Source organism: Aethalodelphis obliquidens, unplaced genomic scaffold (assembly GCF_003676395.1).
Source record: "Aethalodelphis obliquidens isolate GAN/ISIS:26980383/991018 unplaced genomic scaffold, ASM367639v1 scaffold18, whole genome shotgun sequence".
NCBI lineage: Eukaryota > Metazoa > Chordata > Mammalia > Artiodactyla > Delphinidae > Aethalodelphis > Aethalodelphis obliquidens.
In genome coordinates this window covers 625,428-645,199 of record NW_020837962.1, presented here as the reverse complement: position 1 = coordinate 645,199, position 19,772 = coordinate 625,428, and the positions used below count along the sequence as shown (strand labels likewise).

Genomic DNA, 19,772 nt, shown 5'->3' with positions numbered 1-19,772 from the left:
GGGCTCTGGGCAAACACAAGTTTGAATTCCAGCTGCGCTCCAGCTCTGTTACCGTGAATAGGTCACTGCCCTTCTGAGCCTTAGTTTGACTCGTCTGTCAGATAGATCCAGTCACACCTGCTTGGCCTTCAGGGAGAAGCAGCTGAGAGTGTGCCTGGCTCAGAGAGTTCCCTCAGACTGTATGTGACAAACCTTGTACAGATAGCGGATGGGTTTAGGCAACAAAGGGAAATTTCTGGTTCACGTAACTGAGAAGGTTCCCTTTCAGGGACATGGATCCAGGGGCTCAGACAATGCCATCATGACTCTCTCCATCTTGTCTTTGTTCCCCTTCCATCTGTGCTGCTTCCTTTTCAGACGTCCTCTCCCCTCATGATCCAGATGGCCCCCATTGACTCTAAGTGTCCCTCATACCTCATCAAGAGACCCACTTGCCTCTTATTGGCCCAAGTTGGCTTATATGCCCCTCCCTGAGCCAGTCACTGTGCCAGAAGAGACTGAGTGCACTGATTGGCCAGGCTGGGTCTGAGGTTGTGGTGCCACCACTGGTGGCAGGAAGGCTTGGGTCAGCTGAAAAGAATTCTTGTCCACTCACGTTTGCTATCAGGATGAATTGTTCTCCATCTTCTCCAAGGTCCCCCAGCTGCCTGGCTTACCCTTTCTCACACTACTTCCACATCTGGGACCCTGCCCACCCCGGTCCTTATTTTTCCAAATCACAGGATCCAGGGAATTGACCTGATTCCCTGGGTAACTTGTCAATTGCCTCTGATTTCTTTCTGACCGGAGGCCTTGCCCAGGGGCTCTTTTAAGCCTCCTTAAGGAGTCCCCCAAACACAGGGCCACATGGGACATTTTTAGGGGCCAGGTTTATCCTCCATGCCCCTAAATAATTGCTCCCTTAACTGGGTAGCCAAATTACTGCTGTATTTTATCTGGGGACGTGGGGAGGGGCAAGGGTCAAACTCTCCAGAGAAAAGAATCTGTGTTAACACCTCCCTTGATGGGACTGCTTGTTTAGGAAGTTCTTTCTTGTGTCTAACTTAACTTCTGCCTGCTTCAATTTTAGCTTTTGTCTCTAGTCCTGCTTCACAACTAAATAGTCTGTACCTGTGCCCCCATCCCTGCCTCCATCCTTCCAGTCTCAAAGACCTTACCTTCTTGTTCCAGTCACCTTTCCTCACCCCTTGAATCCCCTGCAAATTTCTCCATCCAAACCTTTTTTCTCCTCAGCCTATAAAATATTCCTGTCTCGCCTGGATGATCACAAGAGCTGCCTCACCGGGCTTCCTGTTCTGTTCTGCCCCCTTAATCCATTCCCCTCCCGGCACAGAACAAAACAATCAGTGTGACCATGCAACAGGTACACAAGAATTAGACAATGGCAGCAAAATCCATCAGCCTTTCCACCAATATGTTGAAATCATAATAGCAGCGGCTGGAAGGCAGCCAATAGCCGATGTAGGTGAACCCAAGGAGGCCCTGGACGTACCCGCTCTTCCCCGGGTGGGTGGAATCCCAGCTCCGACTTTGCTGTCCACGTTGGAGAGGCCAGTCTTTCTGGCAGTGTTGAGCCTGTTTTATTGTACTTCGATTACTGTTATCTGCCATAGGGCAATTTCTGTAGAGACGTGTTTCTGAAACTCAGATTCACCCCCTGCATGGCTCCCAGCTGGGAAACGTGTCCTCTGAGGCCCTCTTCGGTCTGGCTGCCACCCACCCACCTCTTCAGGATTGGCCTTACTTTCCCTGCCTCATCTTGTGTCATCGACGTGTCCACCCCTGATCACGCCTGTGATTTCACACCCATGGGCCTTTCCTCAGGCTGTCCCCTGGGTCTGGGGCACGCTCACTCTTCCTCCAGTGTTGGTTTTGGGGTGTCCTCTCCCTTGGGCACCTGTATCATGCCCCCAGGCAAAGCTGATCCCCTCTGCTCGGCCCCCTTATAGTGGCTCAGCCCCTCAGGTCTGTCCCGCGGGATCTTTTCTAAGATGCAGGTGCATCCCGGCACCTGTCATGGGCCTCAGGCCCAGAGGCCTCTGAGACAGTTCCCTGAGCTAAGCTCATCGTAGATGCGGCGGGAGGAGTTTCCAGACCTCAAAGGCTCGTGACAGCCCTGCCTTCTGTCTCTCTCTCCACTCAGGGGTCCATCCAGCTTGGGCGGGCCGAGCACCCCCAGCTGAGCCCCAGGGTGTGTCGTGTCGTTTCAGCATCACTTTCTCCATTCCGGAAGGTTCCCTGGTGGCCGTGGTGGGCCAGGTGGGCTGTGGGAAGTCGTCTCTGCTCTCAGCGCTCTTGGCTGAGATGGACAAGGTGGAGGGACACGTGGCTATCAAGGTAGGAGGCCTGGGTGGGGGTGGGGTAACTAATGGCCAAGGGGGAGGCCAAGGGCAACATTGTGTTCTCTTTTATGACGACCTTGTTAAGTGGGAACAGCTTCATCCTTTCTCCTCTTCTCTGTGCCATCCTAGGAGGCAAGATTGTGGTGTCATTTATTTCCTGCTGTGTCTCAGCACCCAGAATAGTGCCCGGCATGTCGTGGGCACTCGATAAGCATTTCTTGCAGCGTGGTCTGCAGCAAACTCAAACTCATCTTGCAGGACATTTGGGGAATAAAGAGTCCTGGGCTCAAACAAGCTTGGGAAATACTGCGTATTCTGATTCCCTCCCTCCTGGAGACTTATAAGAAACATTAATAAAGTAAAGGCTCTGAGAAGTCCTGCAAGGAGAAAAAACCTATTTAACTTTGGTTAATCCAGCGTGTCCCAGACACAATTGTCTGCATCTTTTGGTTGTTTGGTGTAGCAACTCCGTAAATCCCTAAAATTACTGTCTCCTGGAATCTGCTTTTGGGGATGCTGGTTTGTGCCATTGTTTTCATTTCAGAGCAAAATCCTTTGCTGATTATATGATGCCCTTGAGCCTAGTGTGCCTTAGAGAAAGCGTATATTACAATAGTTGGGTCCAGACTAATGACATTTAGCCCTTGTTCTAAGAAATGATCTGTCATTACTTTCAAATATACATTATAAAGTAAGATTAATGGGCAATGTGAGCTAGGTTAATGGAAGAAAATTCCAAATCACGGTGGGATCCACATTGCGTTCTGTTTCACTAACCCCGGGTTTCCACAACTGCAGCCCTATTGATATGTCAGGCCAGGTAATCTCTGCTGTGGAGGCTGTCATGTGCATTGTAGGATGTTTAGCAGTATCCCTGACCACTACCCACTAGATGCCAGCGGCAGCCCCAAGTTGTGACAGCCAAAAGTGTCTCTAGACATTGTCAGATGTCCCCTGGGGGACAAAATTGCCCCCAGGAGAGAACCACTGTTTTCAAGTAAAAACGCTTTAAATACAAAGATATGATGGCTCTAAAAAGTGAGGGTGCTTGAGTATTTGGTTTGATAAGGTTATAGATTTATTTGTGACTGGTTATTTTGCCTTGGTAAGGGGAGTGTTAGAAATGTGTCTAAAACGTTTATTTTTTTCTAAATATTTTAGTTGGTAGGGCTTGTGCATACTGTGTCTGAATTATCTGTGGGTTGTACAGTGAGGTTTTGTGATAATTTGGCCCCTTTAAGTTAGGAGACTGGAGTCAGCAATTTGGTTATTTATCTCAGAATGAAGGAGAAGAGTTGGGTGACCTGGGTTCCATTCCCAGCCTTGTCCTCCTAGAATCCCTTTTTGAAGAAACTTTGATGGCTCCCCTTTGCCTTTCCAGTGAAGCCCATACCCCTCACTAGGACCACCAGCCCCCCTGCCTTCCCCTGCCTCCCAGCTCATTCCTGCCTGTCTTCCCCTCACAGCATGTTCCTGTCACAACCAGGCTTCTTGTTCCTTGAACTTGCCAAGTTCCACTCATCTCCACGCCTTTGCATGTGCTGTTCCTCCGACTGAAATGCTCTTCCCTCTTCTCTTGATCAGACCAAATTATTTTCACCTGTCGGTGCTTGTTTAAAATTTTTTTTCAATTACTAAAATATGTAAAACAAGTGCCCTCCCCCTAGCCTTTATTCTTGTGCCACTTTTGACACTTGATATTATATGGAAACAAAGACTTTAGAAATGGACAATTTTTATACAGACATCCTTGGTTAAATTTCATCAAGGAAATTTCCTCAAGGACTCCTTCCCTGATGTCTCAGACTAAGTCTCCCTTTTTATTTTATTTAAAAATTTTTAAATTTATTTTTGGCTGCGCTGGGTCTCCTTTGCTTCGTGCGGGCTTTCTCTAGTTGCAGCGAGCGGGGGCTACTCTTCATTGCGGTGCACGGGCTTCTCATTGTGGTGGCTTCTCTTGTTGCGGAGCACAGGCCCTAGAGTTCATGGGCTTCAGTAGTTGCAGCGCGTGGGCTCAGTAGTTGTGGCGCACGGGCTTAGTTGCTCTGCGGCATGTGGGATCTTCCCAGACTACTGCTTGAACCCGTGTCCCCTGCATTGGCAGGTGGATTCTTAACCACTGTGCCACCAGGGAAGTCCCTAAGTCTCCCTTTTTAAAAAAAAAAGTATTATTTTTTAATTGATGTATAGTTGATTTACAATGTTGTGTTAGTTTCTGGTGTACAGCAAAGTGACTCAGCTGTATGTGTATATATACACTCTTTTTCAGATTCTTTTCCATTATAGGTTAAGTCTCCCTTTTTAAAGGACTTTTTAAAAGTCTCATATTTTTCTCTCTTAGCATTTACCACAACAATAATCAAACCATTTTCTTTTATCATTCAGGTACTTCCCATTCTTTGGAGTTAGGAGGTTTTTGTTTATTTTAAAATTTATTTTTAATTTCTTTTTCAATTTTTTAAATTGAAGTATAGTTGATGTACAATATTTTATAAGTTACAGGTGTACAGTATAGTGGAGCTAAGTGTTTTGTTCGCTGCTGTAGGCACTCAGTGAATAGTTACTAAACATGTAAGTGTAATCTCATCAACGAGGATTTCAGCTCTCGAACTCCTAATGTTGGGGCTAGTGATTGACCTAGTATGGGCTCTGGTCCCAGCCCTGGTGACTGTAGTCCTTTGGGACTCGGCTTCCCTCTTGTTAAAACCATAGATATGATGAAAATGTCTTGTGAAGCAGGGCCCTCCTGGTGGGTGGGTAGGCCGGCTGCTGTCTTGTTCACCAAGTCTGTCGGTCTTGCTGCCTTCTCCGCTTTCCTCCTAGGGTTCAGTGGCCTACGTCCCCCAGCAGGCCTGGATTCAGAATGTTTCTCTCCGAGAAAACATCCTTTTTGGACGCCAGCTACAGGAACGGTATTATAAGGCTGTGATAGAAGCCTGTGCCCTCCTCCCAGACCTGGAAATCCTGCCCAGTGGGGACCGGACAGAGATTGGTGAGAAGGTCAGTAGCCTTCAGCATGGCCCCTGTATCAGTCAGCTGTTGCTGTATAACAACTACAAAATCTGAATGGCTTATGATGTTAAACACTTACTCTCCTATTTATGGGTGAGTCGACTGTGACTGGTGACCTAGGCTGGGCTCAGCTGGGTGGCTCTGCTCCATGTTGCCGGCCAGCTGATCCTGGCTCCAGGCTGTGGGTTGGCTCAGGTCTCCCCACGTGGCTTCTTGCTAGGGCCTAGGTGAGGGAGCAGCAGCTCCACGGTGGGGGGAGGCTCTTCTAATGGCGGCAGCAGAAGCCCAAGAGAACAACAAAAAAAAAGTGATGTCCCTTAACGCACACTGTCCTTTCTACCCACAAAGCAAATCACTTGGTTGAGCCCAAAGACAAGGGACCAGGAAGTGCACTCTACCTTTGCAGTCATGTGACTTTGTCACATGACCAAGGGCACTATACAGAGAAGAGGGGTGTCAATGATTCAAATGTCCACAGTTCCTTTCAAAACTGTGATAACGGTAAAAATAATACAATAGCTAACACTTACTGAGTAATTACTATGAGCCAGGCACTGTGCTAAACATTTTATACGTATTTTGTCCTTACAGCAAGCCACGAGATGGGATTTACTGTTAACCCTATGTAATGGTTGAGGAAAAGGAGGCCAAAAGACTTGCCTGAGCCCCTTCCCACCTCAGGGCCTTTGCATGTGCTTTCCCCTCTGCCTGGCTGGCTTGCTCGAGTGCCCCCTAGTGGTTACGTGGTGTGCGCTCGGGGAGTGTGAATGTTCTACAGCTGCACCGAAGAGCTTTCCCATCTTTGCTTTTAGTTACAAGCCAGTGGCTCCACCAGCTTTCCTAGTTGGTGAATGATTTCTTTTATTTGAGGGAAATCTGCAGCTCCTTGGAAAGAAAAAACAAATTACTAGGGTTTTCTGGATTTTTAAGTAGAAAAGGAGCCTGAGTTATTGCTAGTATAAGCAGAAAATAACTCAGTGAGAACTGAGTTTAAGGATACAAATGCATTTTCTGGAATCCAAGGGCTGGAATGTGGTGGGGCTCACAGGCAACCTGGGACAGGCAACCTGGTTTCTCCTCTGTCTTTTGTCTCTGCTTTTCTGCACAGCTTTGTCCCTTTTTTTCACAAGTGTCTGTTTCTGCCACTTGGAGACTCCTCACTTTCGCTGTTTAGGTCCCAGTACCAAATTCTGGAGGGAGAGGACATGATTGGCTTAGTTTGGGTCTGGTGTCTGCCCTGGGCCAACAAGCTGTGGCCAGAGGGACCCTCAAAATGAACCTGGCTACCAGGACCCCACCTCAGAGCATGGAGAGGGTGGGCATCTCTTGGGAGAGGGGCTGGGCAGTTAGCCCATGTCCACTTTGATTCCAGCCAGATATGGAAGTCATGCTGGGTTATCTGTTGCAGGAGGGCTGTGTGGGCCATGCCCCCTGGTTCAAATTAGAAAATGGTGCCCTTCCTGCCGGCGAGTGGGACACAGGCTGGATTGCAGCACCCCCAGGGCACAGCCTGCCTTGACTGTGTGGCTTCACCAGTGAGTGATCCAGAGTGAGAACCAGACTCCAAGATCAGGAGCCCTCCCTGTAGCCAGCACTGTCTGGTGCCACCGGCCTCCCTTTCCCAACTGTGCCGAGTACCCTGCTCAGCAGTGCCCGGAGGCTCAGGTTTTCTCTTTGCCTGTTTTACATTTGAGGCCGCACCCCCTGCCGGCACTTGGAACCCACATCGGTGCAGCTGTGATCTCACGCCGTTGCCACCTGCTCCATCCGTGGGTGGCGGGTGCAGCCCTGAAGGGCCTACGGCCGCCGTCTCCTGCATCCCGAGCAGGTGGCCCCCTCTGTCTGTCTCTGCTTCCCAGGAGGCCCACCCTTCTAACGTGTCTCTCCCCAGGGCGTGAACCTGTCTGGCGGCCAGAAGCAACGCGTGAGCCTGGCCCGGGCCGTGTATTGCGACTCCGACATCTACCTCTTTGACGATCCCCTCTCGGCAGTGGACGCCCACGTGGGGAAGCACATATTTGAAAACGTGGTTGGCCCCAAGGGGATGCTGAAGAACAAGGTACCTGCTGCACGTGTGGCTCGGGGTCTGGGTCTGGCCGTCGCTCTTTGGTCAAGTCGCAGTGTGTCCCCTTTGGGATACCTGAACTTAACTGGACTCGAGAACATGTGTCTAATCCTTCCCTTGGCAGCCTTCCCGGAACAGCCTTCTTGCTCTTGTCTTTATAGGCGGACGTCCTCGGCACTGACTGGAAGTCATTGCCTCCACTTGGCCAAAAGAAGCCTCTCTTCCTGATTAAATAACGGGGGGTGGCTTCGCAGAGGGAAATCCCACCCCAAGATCCCCTGTCAGCAGGGAGGCTGCTTTCCCTTCCCTGCTGAGATGGCCATGGGCTGAGGGACAGAGGTTTGAGCAGGAAAACTGCCACCACACCTTAACGTGACAGGAAACGGTTCCTTTCCTCTTTTATTACTTTTTAATTTATTTGTTTAGGGGAATTACAGGAGAGGGAGGTTAACTGGCTCTTCTTCCCCCTCCCCCATTAAAAAAGTAAGACATGCCCGTGGGAAAAATGTAGCAAATTCAGAAAACCACGGAGGAGAAAAACAAAAGCAGTTATGCATAATCCCCCCACTTGGAGATTTTTGTATTTCTTTCCAGTCTTTTTGCTGTGTATATAAGCTTTTTAATAGGATTATCACATCATGCCTAGATATAGTAAACCTCATGCCACTTAATGTGTTGTAAGCATTCCCATGCACACCACAAAAATTCTGTATAATTTTTAAATAGTAAAAAAAATTTTTTTGCTGTTGTCAAAGTAACATATGTCCATAGTAACAAAACCAGAGAGTACGAGAGCATATGTAAAGTTAAAAAAATGATTCTCCCTCATCCTGCAGCCCTAGGTCCTCTGTGGAAAGCAGGGGCCAGCAAATCTGGCCTGCTGCCTGTTTCTTGGGCAGCCCACTAGCTAAGAATGGTCTTTACGTTTTTTAACTGCTTGGAGAAAACCTGAAGAAAAATATTTTGTGACAGGAAAATTGCATTAAACTTACATATCAGCTTCCATAAATAAAGCGTTATTGGATCACAGCCAGCCCATCTGTTTATGTCTTGTGTATGGCTGCCTTCAGACCTGGCAGCGACCAGAGGGCCCATAAAGCTGGAAATATTTACCATTTGACCATTTAAGAAAAAGTTTGCCAACTTGTGTAAACAGTTTGATGAACATCCTCCCAAACTTTGAGATAGTTAGATAAAATGTATACACATGTACAAAACTCTGTACTCTTTTTGGGGAGGGAGAAACTTGAAAAAAATTCAGCTACTGCCTGCACATTTTTTGCAGCAGTGTCATTCTTTTATTCATCTACACATGCATGGTTCCCTCCTTCCCTCTCCTCCAGATCTTTGTTTAAAAATAACCTCCCCCATAACCCTTGTTAAAGTTCACCACCCCTAACTACCTCGATATCCCTTCCCCTTTGCTAATGTGTGCTCACCATCCAGCACAGTGTTTTACTTACGTTGGTCATTTCTCCCCCGACCCTGGTATCTGGGGCAGAAATCTTTGTTTCCCTCCCTGCTGCCCTCCCCGACCCCAGCTCCCGGCCAATGCATGTTGAATGAAAGCACGTGCGGATTGGAATGCTTCTGCACGCTTGCATCCCAGGCGCGTGTCCAACCTCAGAGTTGAGATCTGTGTCCAGGTGGGCGGAGGGGGGCAGGGAATTTCCCTCTCGCGTGCATGAGCTGATGTGGCCGTGGCTCTGCCCGCAGACGCGGATCCTGGTCACGCACAGCATCAGCTACCTGCCCCAGGTGGATGTCATCATCGTCATGAGTGGTGGCAAGATCTCCGAGATGGGCTCCTACCAGGAGCTGCTGGCCCGGGACGGGGCCTTTGCCGAGTTCCTGCGCACATACGCCAGCGGCGAGCAGGAGCAGGGGGAGCCCGACGACGGTAGGGCCGCGCGGGGCCCCGGCGCGGGTGGTGCCTTGTCCAGCCCCAGTTGTCCCCTGGAGGTTCCCACCAGCCACCCTAGCAGCTCATCAGGGCATCAGATGGGGGGTTGGGCCAGGCACCCTGAGGAACCATCTGGAAGGACTTTCTGGGCTGAATTGAGAGGGGGCCCCAGTGCTTTATAGCCGGGTCAGCAGAGCTGGACGCAAGTCCGCACACTTTTCTGCGATGAGGCTCTGTGCCTATTGAGTTTCAGGGTCTCAGTGGCAAAAATGGAGGTAGTGATAGTTACAGTCCTCCTGGCTCCCAAGAGGCTGTGAGAAGCCAATGGCATATGTGCCATAATCCAGAACAGATAGATGTGAGGGTCATGAGGCCATACGTGGTGGCAGAGCCTGCAGGCTGGAAGTTGGCAGGACCTGGCTTCAGACCCCAGCTGCTGCCCTTTCCAGCTGTGTGATGTCAGGCCGTTGTTGATAAAGCAGTGTAACAACAGAACCAACCTTCTGGCACTTGGTGTGGAATGCATGTGCTAGATTACTGGAGCCTTTGGCACGGTACCAATGACAGCTGCTGTTATTACTCCCCTGGGAAGCGTGCCCCTCTGATGTCCCCATGCACTTGGCATCTACCAGGTCCAGGTAGACCTGCCCGCTTCCCAGCCACCACACCCGCTCTGTCCTCCCAGGTCAGGACTCTGAGAGCAGGGATAGTCCCAGAGGTACGCTTTGAATTCTGGGCTGGGGGCTCATCCTGTCTTTATTTGAAGCAAATGGGGTGAGGCTTATGAGAATCCTGTTCTCTCTCTTATTCGTCGGTTTAAAATTCAGGAAATTGGTTGGTAGCCTTTCCAGGCTCCCCTGTGTTTATGTCAGATTGGCGTCTGGAATGGATCCTCTGCCGGTCCTCCTCGGAGCCTCGACCTGAGTTAATACGGAGAGGGAAGAGGTCACCTGATGCCTCTTCTGCTTTGGGTTCAGCTGTTGCTAAAAAGAGTGGAACTAAAGAGAGGTCACCTGTCCTACTCCGATCTCCCTCTTTCAGGAGCTAATTACAGACTCCCTGAGTGTCTGGGGTGTGTTTGTTACATACTTAGTCCCCAAACAGGTCTCAGCTTGGCTGTCCCCCAGGGTGGGGCTGCAGGACTGCCTCGTTGCACAACTCCTGTGGGCAGAGTTGTCATCGAGGTGTCTGTGATGTAAAGACACACAACAGTGAATGGTTGTTGACTACTTACTGGGGCTTCTGTCCTCAACAGGGGTTATCCTGTTGACTCCTCCTACCAGCTTTTCATGAAAGAGGTAGGATGTGGTTCCCAGCTCACTGGTGAGGAAACTGAGGCTTAAAGAAGCTTGTCCCTTCTATGCCTGGGGCAGGCGGGTCCCTGTCCCTGTGAATGGGGCCGATCACTAAGAAAGCTATTTACTATTCATTGATTTAGTCATTCAGTAGGTGTTTACTGAGCACCTAATACGTGTTAAGTGCTTGTATTATTTTCCTAGCGCTACTGTAACAGAGTACCATCAGCTGAGTAGCTTAAACAACAGAAATGCCTTTTCTTACAGATCTGGAGGCTGGAAGTCTGAGATCAAGGTGTCAGCAGGGTTGGTCCCTTCTGAGGGCTGTGAGGGTTCCATACCTGTACCCCAGCTTCTGGTGGTTTGCTGGCAATCTCTGGCATTCCTTGCAGAAACATCACCTCAGTCCACCCTCATCTTCACATGGTGTTCTTCTCCTTGTGGTGTGTCTATCTCCAAATCTCCCCTTCTTATGAGGACACCAGTTATATAGGATTAGGGTCCATCCTCATGAGCTCACCTGAACTTATTACGTCTACAAAGACTGTATGTCCACGTACAGTCACATTCCAAGATACTGGAGGTTAGGACTTCAGTATATGAATTTAGTTGGGCGGGGGGAGTATAATTCAGCCCATAACAGTACCGTTCTAGGTTTTGAGGAGACAGAAGTGAACAAAATATAGGCAAATCCTGCCCTCGTGGAGCTCAGAATCTAGTGAGAGAGAAAGGCAGTAAGCAATCAGCAGATGAAGATGGTGTCATGCAGCATTAAGTGCTGTGAAGGAAAGCACGTAGGGTAATGGGCTGGGGAGTGATGGGGGTTCGGGCAACTCAGGCAGGGTGGTCAGGGAAGCCCTTTGTGGGGAACAGTGTTCTGACACGGAACAGCACAGGCCTCAGCCCGGCGTGAGCTTGGTCTGTTCAAGGAACAGAGAAGAGGCCAGTGTGGCCACACCGTGGTGGGCAAGGGACAGGGTGGGAGACGAGGCTGGCAGGGGGGTGGGTGGTTACCCTTCGGGGCCTTCAGAGTGAGGAGTTTGGGTTTTGTTCTCAGTGCAGCAGGAAGCCACTGAATGTCAGAAAGGGGAGCGCACACAGCAAGAGTGCACACCTTCATTCCTCTGTGTTAGAGATTGCTGGAGTCCTCGTAGTTTTTTTGTTTTTTTGTTTTTTGTTTTTGTGGTACGCAGGCCTCTCACTATTGTGGTCTCTCCCGTTGCGGAGCACAGGCTCCGGGCGCGCAGGCTCAGCGGCCATGGCTCACGGGCCCAGCCGCTCCGCGGCATGTGGGATCTTCCCAGACCGGGGCACGAACCCGTGTCCCCTGCATCGGCAGGCGGACTCTCAACCACTGCGCCACCAGGGAAACCCTCTCTTTTGGTTTTTTTTGAAGTGTAATTTACCTGCAACGCTATGCTGGTTCCTGGTGCACAGTGCAGTGATTTGATATTTCTATACATCACAAAGCGACCGCCACTCAAGTCTGCTTTCTGTATAGATTTGTCTTACTCTGAACATTTCATATAAACAGAATTCTTTAGCGTGGTCTTTTGTGCCTGACTTCTCTCACTTAGCCTGATGTTTCCAAGGTCTGTCTGTGGTAGCTTGCATCAGCACTTCATTTCTTCTGATTGTTGAATTGTAGACACACAACGTTTTATTTATTCATTCATCAGCTGACGAGCATTCGAGCTGTTTCCACTTTTTGTCTATTATGAATAGTGCTGCTACAAACCCTAGGGGTTTTAAAAGAAAAGTATTTTCTTTTGCCAGTGCAAGATAGCTGACGCTCCCTCCAGCATTTAAACTCTAGGTTGGAATGAGTTTCTACATGTTCATGCTCCTGTGGTTGGAAGGTTCTGCTGTAAGTCTAAGCTGCTTTCCTCTTGCTGCAGAGTCTCCTTCCTCAGATTGTCTCTTAGCGCAAGTCAAGCCAAGGTCACACGATGGGTGGTGGCAACTTCAAGATCACTGTATTTCACCGGCCTGCTTGGTGGGCTGCATGTAGGCAAAAATAACCCACTATGCTTTCTAAAGTGACGTGTGTGGGTTTATCTGAATCTTTTTCCCAGAATGAGGTCTCTGTCTCCCCTTTCTATCCAGCTGAGCAGGGACTGTCCTTATATCTTGTTGAGTTTTTTCCCTTCCCTTCCGCCCCAGCCGCCCGCATATCCAAAGCAGGTTATGCAGAACATGGAATGCTGCCAGTAAAAAAAATAGTTTTGTGTGCACGTCAGCACTTAATTTAGTGGTGAAAATACCATCCACCACCCTAGCTCCACTGTGGGTTTATTTCCCCAATTCAGCCACCCATCCCCAAGCTGGACAGGTCACAGAGGTCTTCTGCCCATGGGTCTAAAAATCAAACGCCCTCCCCCCTTTCTTTCCGCCTCTGTGGAGGGGCCCCAGCGATAAGGCTTGGCGTCAGGGTCCAGACTTGCTCAGCTGTAGTCAACTCTGAGTGCCAGTGACCTTGGATTTGTTTGAACCACATTTTTGGCTCCTTCTAAAGGGAAACTTTTGTTTCCTCATTGGATTAATCAGGTCTTTTTTAGAACACACAGGCTGAAGGACAAGTGTCTGCTGTGAGGGGATTCTTTCTCCCTGGAACGGGGAATAGTAGCTAGGCTTGGGGTCGGGGGAGACTGACCCCTCCCCAGGGATATGCATGATCCTGTTTCTAGGAGACTTTCTGTTTGTTGGTTTTGGTTGCAAAGAGAGTTACAAAGTAGTTCGTTAACCTTGTACTTGGAAGGTATAGAACATTTTCATTTTCTCTGGTTTCTTTATTAGAAACCTAAAACCTAGAATGGTGGTTTTCAGTAGAGAACATTTGTGCCTCCCAGGGACACTTGGCAATGTCTGGAGACATGTTTGGTTGTCACAGTGTGGGTGGAGGGGGACACTCCTGGCATCTAGTCGGGAGAGAGCAGGGATGCTGCTAAACAACCTGCAGTGCACGGGGCAACCCCCTGTGTCCCCCAGGAACGGAGAATGACCCAGCCCACGATGTCAGTAGAGCCGAGGGTGTGAAATCCACTCTGCTTTGACTTCTCTCTGCCCAGGTTCTTCCCTTGTCATCTTGGGAGAAAGACTTTGATTCCAACGACCTGGCTGCTTTTCAGAACCTTACTCGAGACATCTCTCAACCTTGTCACTCATTTTTTTCCCTTTTTTCAGATTTTTTGGGGAATTTTTTTTTTACCTGATTATAAAATCACCATGTGCTCCGTGTAGACAATGGCAAAGTGTAGAAAAGCTCCAAGAACCAGCAAAAAAGAACATCCTTCTGCTCTTGCACTGCCCAGAGGGGAACTGCGTTGGCATTTGGCCCCTTTCCCACCTGTCTTTCTAGCCCAGGACCTTTTCCCTGAGAAGAGCAGGGTCCTAGGGCGTGCTTTTGTCATCAGTTCTCCTGTCCCTCTTTTGTTTCTTAACGTCAGGCCCCAGGCACCTCCCCGTGTTGCAGAAGTCTGTTGTAAGCACCGAACAGCAGCTGGAGAGTCTGTCAGACAGATGGCACATTCCTCCCTGCTGTCCTCAGTGTCCGTGTTTCTTCCCCTTTTGAGTCTGAAGAACTTGCAGGGCCGAGGCGGGAGGATAGGGCTGGGTGATGTAGCCGATCGATTCCGTTTTTGGTCAAAAACCAGCCGTTGACTGTAAAGCAGTGACTTGAATTCTTCCCTCAAGGGGGAGGCTTGCCTGCTGGCTCTTGCCCAAGCTGAGTTCCAGAACCTTCTTGAGAATAAACAGCGAGCCTGCGAGGTGCCCGCCTTGAGGGTCAGTGGCTGGCTGAACACACGGCCCGGGCAGTGCTTAGGTATGTGGTTCAAGGGCTGGGGTGGCGCCTGGCTTACTAGTATCACAGGCCTGTCCCTGGTGCTTAGAAGTACTCAAAGAAGAGTCATTGGGTTGCAAGTTTTATGTCTTTGCTTCTTTATTATTTTATAGCACCCTCCCTCTCCCAACCCCCCACCATTCATATTTTCTCCTTCCCCTGCTTTATTTTTCTTTGTAGCATTTAACACTGCCTGACGGTATGTTCTGGATCTACTACTTGATCATTTCTTCTTCTCCCTTGGAATTTAAGCTCCATGAAGGTTTTCTTGGTCACCTCTGTATCCCCAGGGCTGAGAACAGTGCCTGGCGCAGAGTGGATACTCAGGAAATGTGTTAAATATGTGACTGAATGAGTTGCATCTTGATTGTTTAAGGCATGCCCTGCGTAACCATCGGACATTAACACATCTGTGTATATATCCCAGATTGGAAAGAGCCATGAGCTGGTATTGCCCATTTCTCTCAGGACTGGTTTAGAAACCATCTTTGTGGGTTCAGGCTAGGAGGTGGCACCACTGTGGCCCATACTGTGCCCCTTCTGGCATTGGAAGGTGGCTCTGCTCGTTCCCTTGGCCACTCGTTTGTTAATCCGTCCATCTGCTTATCTGCTGTGTGCCACGGGGACATCTGGTACATGAGCCACCATATGAAATGGTGCCCCTTGGATTGTGCAGTGCACATCCTGTGCAACCCCACATGACCATCGGATGCACCAGGTGCTGGGAGTAGAGTGGTAGATAAGACCTAGGAATGGTCTCAAGAGTTCACAGTATGATGGGGGAGACAAACACTAAATAATCAGGGACATCATCGTGCTAAACGCGGTGCTGGAGGCGAGCCTGGGGAGCTGGAAGAACCCTGAGATGGGGTCCCCGTCCCAGCCTGGAGGGTCCAAGATGATATCTAAGCCAAGTCACCTCCTCTTCCCCCTTCTCTCCACGTGGAGCTGGCTCAGAGCAAGGTGTTCGTGTCCTTGAAGAAGCAGAGGCTGTGGGCTGGTGAGAGGCCTGTGCCATCTCCCAGCTGGCACACCTGCCCTGCGGTCTGTAATACTTTCTCTCTCTCCCTGTGGTGCCCGGAAAATAGGCATGAAGACAGAAGGTCTGTCTGCATTTTTCTAGCTCTCTTTATGTTTGAACACTTGCAGCTTTTAGAGTAGGGGGCTGGCCCAGGCAGTGCACTTGTCAGGGATGCGCCCAGAACACGTGGGATGGGGAAACTGAGGCACAAATGCAGCAGGTCCCTCAGCTGTCCTTGCCCCTCACCCTTAAGGAAAGACATTCATCCAAACCCTCTGGGCATTTAAGTGGGGGAACTCAAGGCTGGGGGGTTTTACCTTGGTACTTAACGCTTTCTTGGGTCTTGTGAATTCCCAGGCACCAGTGTGATGGATGAGGAAGGTCAGTGACAGCGAGGTGGAGTGGGCTGTGCTTGCAGAATGAGGCTGCAGATGGGCCTGTCCTGCTGCTGCATGCCTGGGAAGGGACCCTTGAATGTCTGCCTTTCCATCCCTTTCCATCATTCCTCCAGCATTTATTGGGCACCTGCTCTGTGCCCGGCTTTGTGGTTGACCCTTGGGGATACAGTTCAAATCTCCAGATTTCTTACAGGTCGGCTGAGTGACCTCAGCTAAGCTTTACCATCTTTGCAGGTCAAATGACCATGACCAGCATGCCTTGAAGGAGATCCTGGTTGCGAAATGCCTGGTACACAGTAGGTGGACAATGAATGTAACAGTTTGATTATAACGACCCCACCCGTACCTCCGGGGCATGATCAAGACCCAGGCAGGCCAACACAGCACCGGGGTGATGGGTTCCTGATGGAGTAGCTGCAGGTGGCTGGGGCACCGGAGGTGGGATGTTTCTAGAAGAACTTCAGCAGAGAAGGCTGCCCTGGCTCTCTCTAGTGACAGAAAAATGTGAACCCGCCACCAGAGCAGATCCCTCCCTCCTGTCTTCCGTAACCGGTACGTGTGGCTGAGGGTCCAGACAGAGGCCCCTTTTGGAAGCCACAGGAGCCAACTCCAGCCAGTTAAACAAGGGTGTTTACAGCCAGCTCAGAAATCAAAGGCAAAACTGAACAAGCAGGACTCAGGCAGTGGGAACTCTGGGCATGAGACTCCTTTAGGACAGAGCAGTTGTACAGATCTTTGGTCCCTGGCTGAAAGTGCCGGGGGGAGGGGTTCTGATAGGCTGGCCTTGGGCAGGTTCCCCCTTGGCGGGGAGCCTGGGCATCCTGGCAGACAGGCCTGGGAGACTCGGGAGGAAGGGGACTAAGCCCCTGAAAATTATGGGGTGTTGCGGCACACACATTCGGTTCCCTCCTAGGACTCTCGGTCCCTCCCTTTTAGACGAGTATTTTCCAGCTGGCGTATCACCTGTGGGCTAACTGGGTGGAGAAGACGGGGAGGCAGCCATGGAGGCCAATGTGGGGGCCTCTACTGTGTGGGAAAACAGGAGGGGGAGGGAAAGTTGAGGCTCCCAGAGGGCCCCTGGGCAGCCGTGCAGGACAGAGGGCTCTCTGAAGCACCCGCCGCGGGACGGGTGTCTCTGGGAGTGTTTTAAAGCATCCCCATCCCTGCACAGAGCAAGACAGTCAAGGCCGGGCTTGGGCCCCAGTGCTGTGCATGTATATGAGCACTGTCTGCATGCGGCTGCATGGGAAGTCCCGCTTGTTATCAGTCTTCTTTTCTGTTTGTTTTAGGGGTTTTTTTCCAATTAAAAAAAAAAGGATGCTGATATTTAAAGAAACATTTAAAGCAGTGATTCTCGGTCCTGGCTGTGCCCCAGAATTACCTGTGGGACACGTTTAAAGATGCAGATATAACAGTAAGCGCCTCATCAGCATCTTACATTTCCCGAGCACCAGGCACACCCTCATTTCGCCCTCCCGCTAATGAGGGCGGGTGCTGTTGTTGCTCCCATTTTGCAGATGTGGAAGTTGAGGCTCAGAGGTTCATTCCTTCTGCAGTACCCACAGCTGGGAAGTGAGAGGACACTTCTCACACGTCCCAGCTACCTGACTGTGCTCTCAGCATGGAGGTTGGCCTCCCTGGCAGAGTCAGTGCAGGGACCTGGCTGGCCCAGGGCATCCTGGGTGATTCATTCACAGCCAAGATTGAGAATCACCAGCTCAGAGCTCCTCCCATCAACCCAGGAATGACCCCCCAGCCCTGGTTCCCTTCCATCTTCTGTTTCTTCCTGTGGCTGATGCCTGAGAGAGCCTGCCTTTCTGGATTCTGCTTTAATTCATGTCACATCAGCATGTTCACAGGGTCACTGCTGGCTGCGTATTTATCCCCTCATATAACGTCTGTGCTGCATCCCCTCCTCTTCCAGGGTCAGTCCTTTGGAGCCCTACTTTATGCTTCTCTCTCCTGCTTTCTCTGTCCTGGCATCAAAGAGTGAGGAAATCAGTGCAAAGTGGGCGGTAATAAACGTATCACTGAGTTGCTGGAAGATTAAAGGAGAGACTGTATTTCAACACAGCACAGTGGCTGACGATAAATGTTAGCCACCGTTCTTAAGGTGACGGTGATCATTGTTGATGCTGGGCAGATACTTCCTGGGATTGGGGCAGATATCCGGCTGGTATGGTGCCCCGTGGTGGCTGTATCAGTTGTTGAAGTGTTGAAATAGTTCCTTATTACTGGAAAAGCAGCCACTGCCTTATAGCAGTCCCAGGTACTCCTTACCCCGATCTTCAGGCCCTCCCCTTGATCCGGCAAACAGAGGGTTAACTCTTGGCTGGGGGCATCTGGGACTCTAGTGTCTGATGCCCTTGTCAAAACTGGTTGTCATTTATTTTGGGTTTCACCCCTGCTTGGGATGCTTGGGGACCAGAGGACTGTGCCCTTTCCCCCATGTGGTTCACTGTGTCCTGGCTCCATTATCCGAGCTTCACACAGCACAGATGCCATCACCAGAACTGGATTTTACTGGTCGCTGCTGGCACAGGGCACTTGCTCAGGCCCAGGGCCCTTGAGACGGTTGCAAAGCACCATCCCTGCCCCAAGGAAGCTGGTTCCAGTATCTCCTGCAGCCCAGCTGGGGAGCCTGTCCGTGGCTGCAGCAAAGCAGGTCTTTCTGAGCTTCCGGGAGGCCAGGTTATCTGCCATCTCCCTGCACAGTGACAGGTTTTGGTGTCCAGCTCTTAAAGCCATGATTCCCCCTCCCCGCTTCTGCCAGGCTTAGCAGGTGTTGGCAGGCCAGGGAAGGAGATGAAGCAGGTGGAGAACGGCATGCTGGTAACGGACGCTGTGGGAAAGCAACTGCAGAGGTAAGGCGGGGGGTGGGGATGGGGACACCCTGGGGATTCTCCCGGCACCACTTTCTGCCCCCTGCCTGGGGAGGGGGGAGAGGAGGGAGACGGGTGCCCGCGGCGAGGCTCACCTACCAAAAAAGGCCTTCAGCTTCTGCCTCCCTCCCAAATCCTTGTGGGGGGACTTCACTTTCCAGGGAACAGAGGCCCAAAGGGGAAGCCTGGTTCTGTTCCTGCAAGACGGCATGGCTCACACAGGCCTCACGATTTACCCATCCCTCTGCGCTTCTGACACTCAAGCTCCCTACATGGTGTCTGTGGCTCTCTGCTCAAGTCACGCAGAGGGGCCTGGAACGTTCAGACTTTAAGAACCAGCAGCTGATTCAAAACAGAAGTAATATTGACGGCTGCGTTTTATGTCCTGTTAGGAGCCAGGCACAGTGTCAAGCCCTGTAAGGTCTGTGGACCTGGAGGTAGTTACTGTCATCTTCCCATTTTACGGGTGAGCAAACTGAGAGCTGTCCATAGGTCACGCAGCTGCAGAGAAGCTGAGCTTGAATTTGAACCCGAGTTCGGCTTCTGAGTCAATGCTCCTAAGTTCTACACTTCGGTGCTTTAAAGAAGGTTGCTTTTGGTTAGATCATTGGGTATTTGGAGGAGCGGCATTAACCTCCCTGTGCCTCAGTTTCCTCAGTTGTCAAATAGGGTCTTTGGTGCACTCACCTTGTAGGGTTGTAGGAAGGCTTGTGTGATACGCTGCCTGTGAAGCCATCAGCACTCAGTAAATGCCACTCAGTTATTTGGGTGAGCTGGGACCGCCTGGAGTTACTTCTTTTGGGGTGGGGGGATTTCACAGAAATGGGCTGGGAAGGAAATTGGCACAAGCATCTGTGCCCCCCAGAACCCTGCCCACGGTCCCCTCCTGGGCCTGGCTTTGTATCATACACAAGAGGTGGACATACTTCCTTCCTTCTCTGCTGGTGCACCAGTACCGGTGATGAGCTCGGTGTGTGTGTGTGTGTGTGTGTGTGTGTGTGTGTGTGTGTGTG

At 50.5% G+C, this 19,772-nt stretch overlaps 1 protein-coding gene across 4 annotated transcripts in view; it reads left to right on the top strand.

The window, feature by feature from the left end:
• Positions 1-19,772, top strand: part of ABCC1 (ATP binding cassette subfamily C member 1 (ABCC1 blood group)) — a 133,474-nt gene that overhangs the window by 88,945 nt on the left and 24,757 nt on the right. For all 4 annotated transcript variants that reach the window (XR_003435062.1, XM_027117284.1, XM_027117282.1 and 1 more), the window contains 5 exons: positions 2,211-2,337; positions 5,166-5,342; positions 7,246-7,413; positions 9,136-9,319; positions 18,651-18,741. Coding sequence is in view for 3 of the 4 variants with exons in the window: in XM_027117284.1 (XP_026973085.1) it covers positions 2,211-2,337; positions 5,166-5,342; positions 7,246-7,413; positions 9,136-9,319; positions 18,651-18,741 (747 nt within the window). In the remaining variant the exon portion in view is untranslated. The remainder of the gene's footprint in view (positions 1-2,210; positions 2,338-5,165; positions 5,343-7,245; positions 7,414-9,135; positions 9,320-18,650; positions 18,742-19,772) is intronic.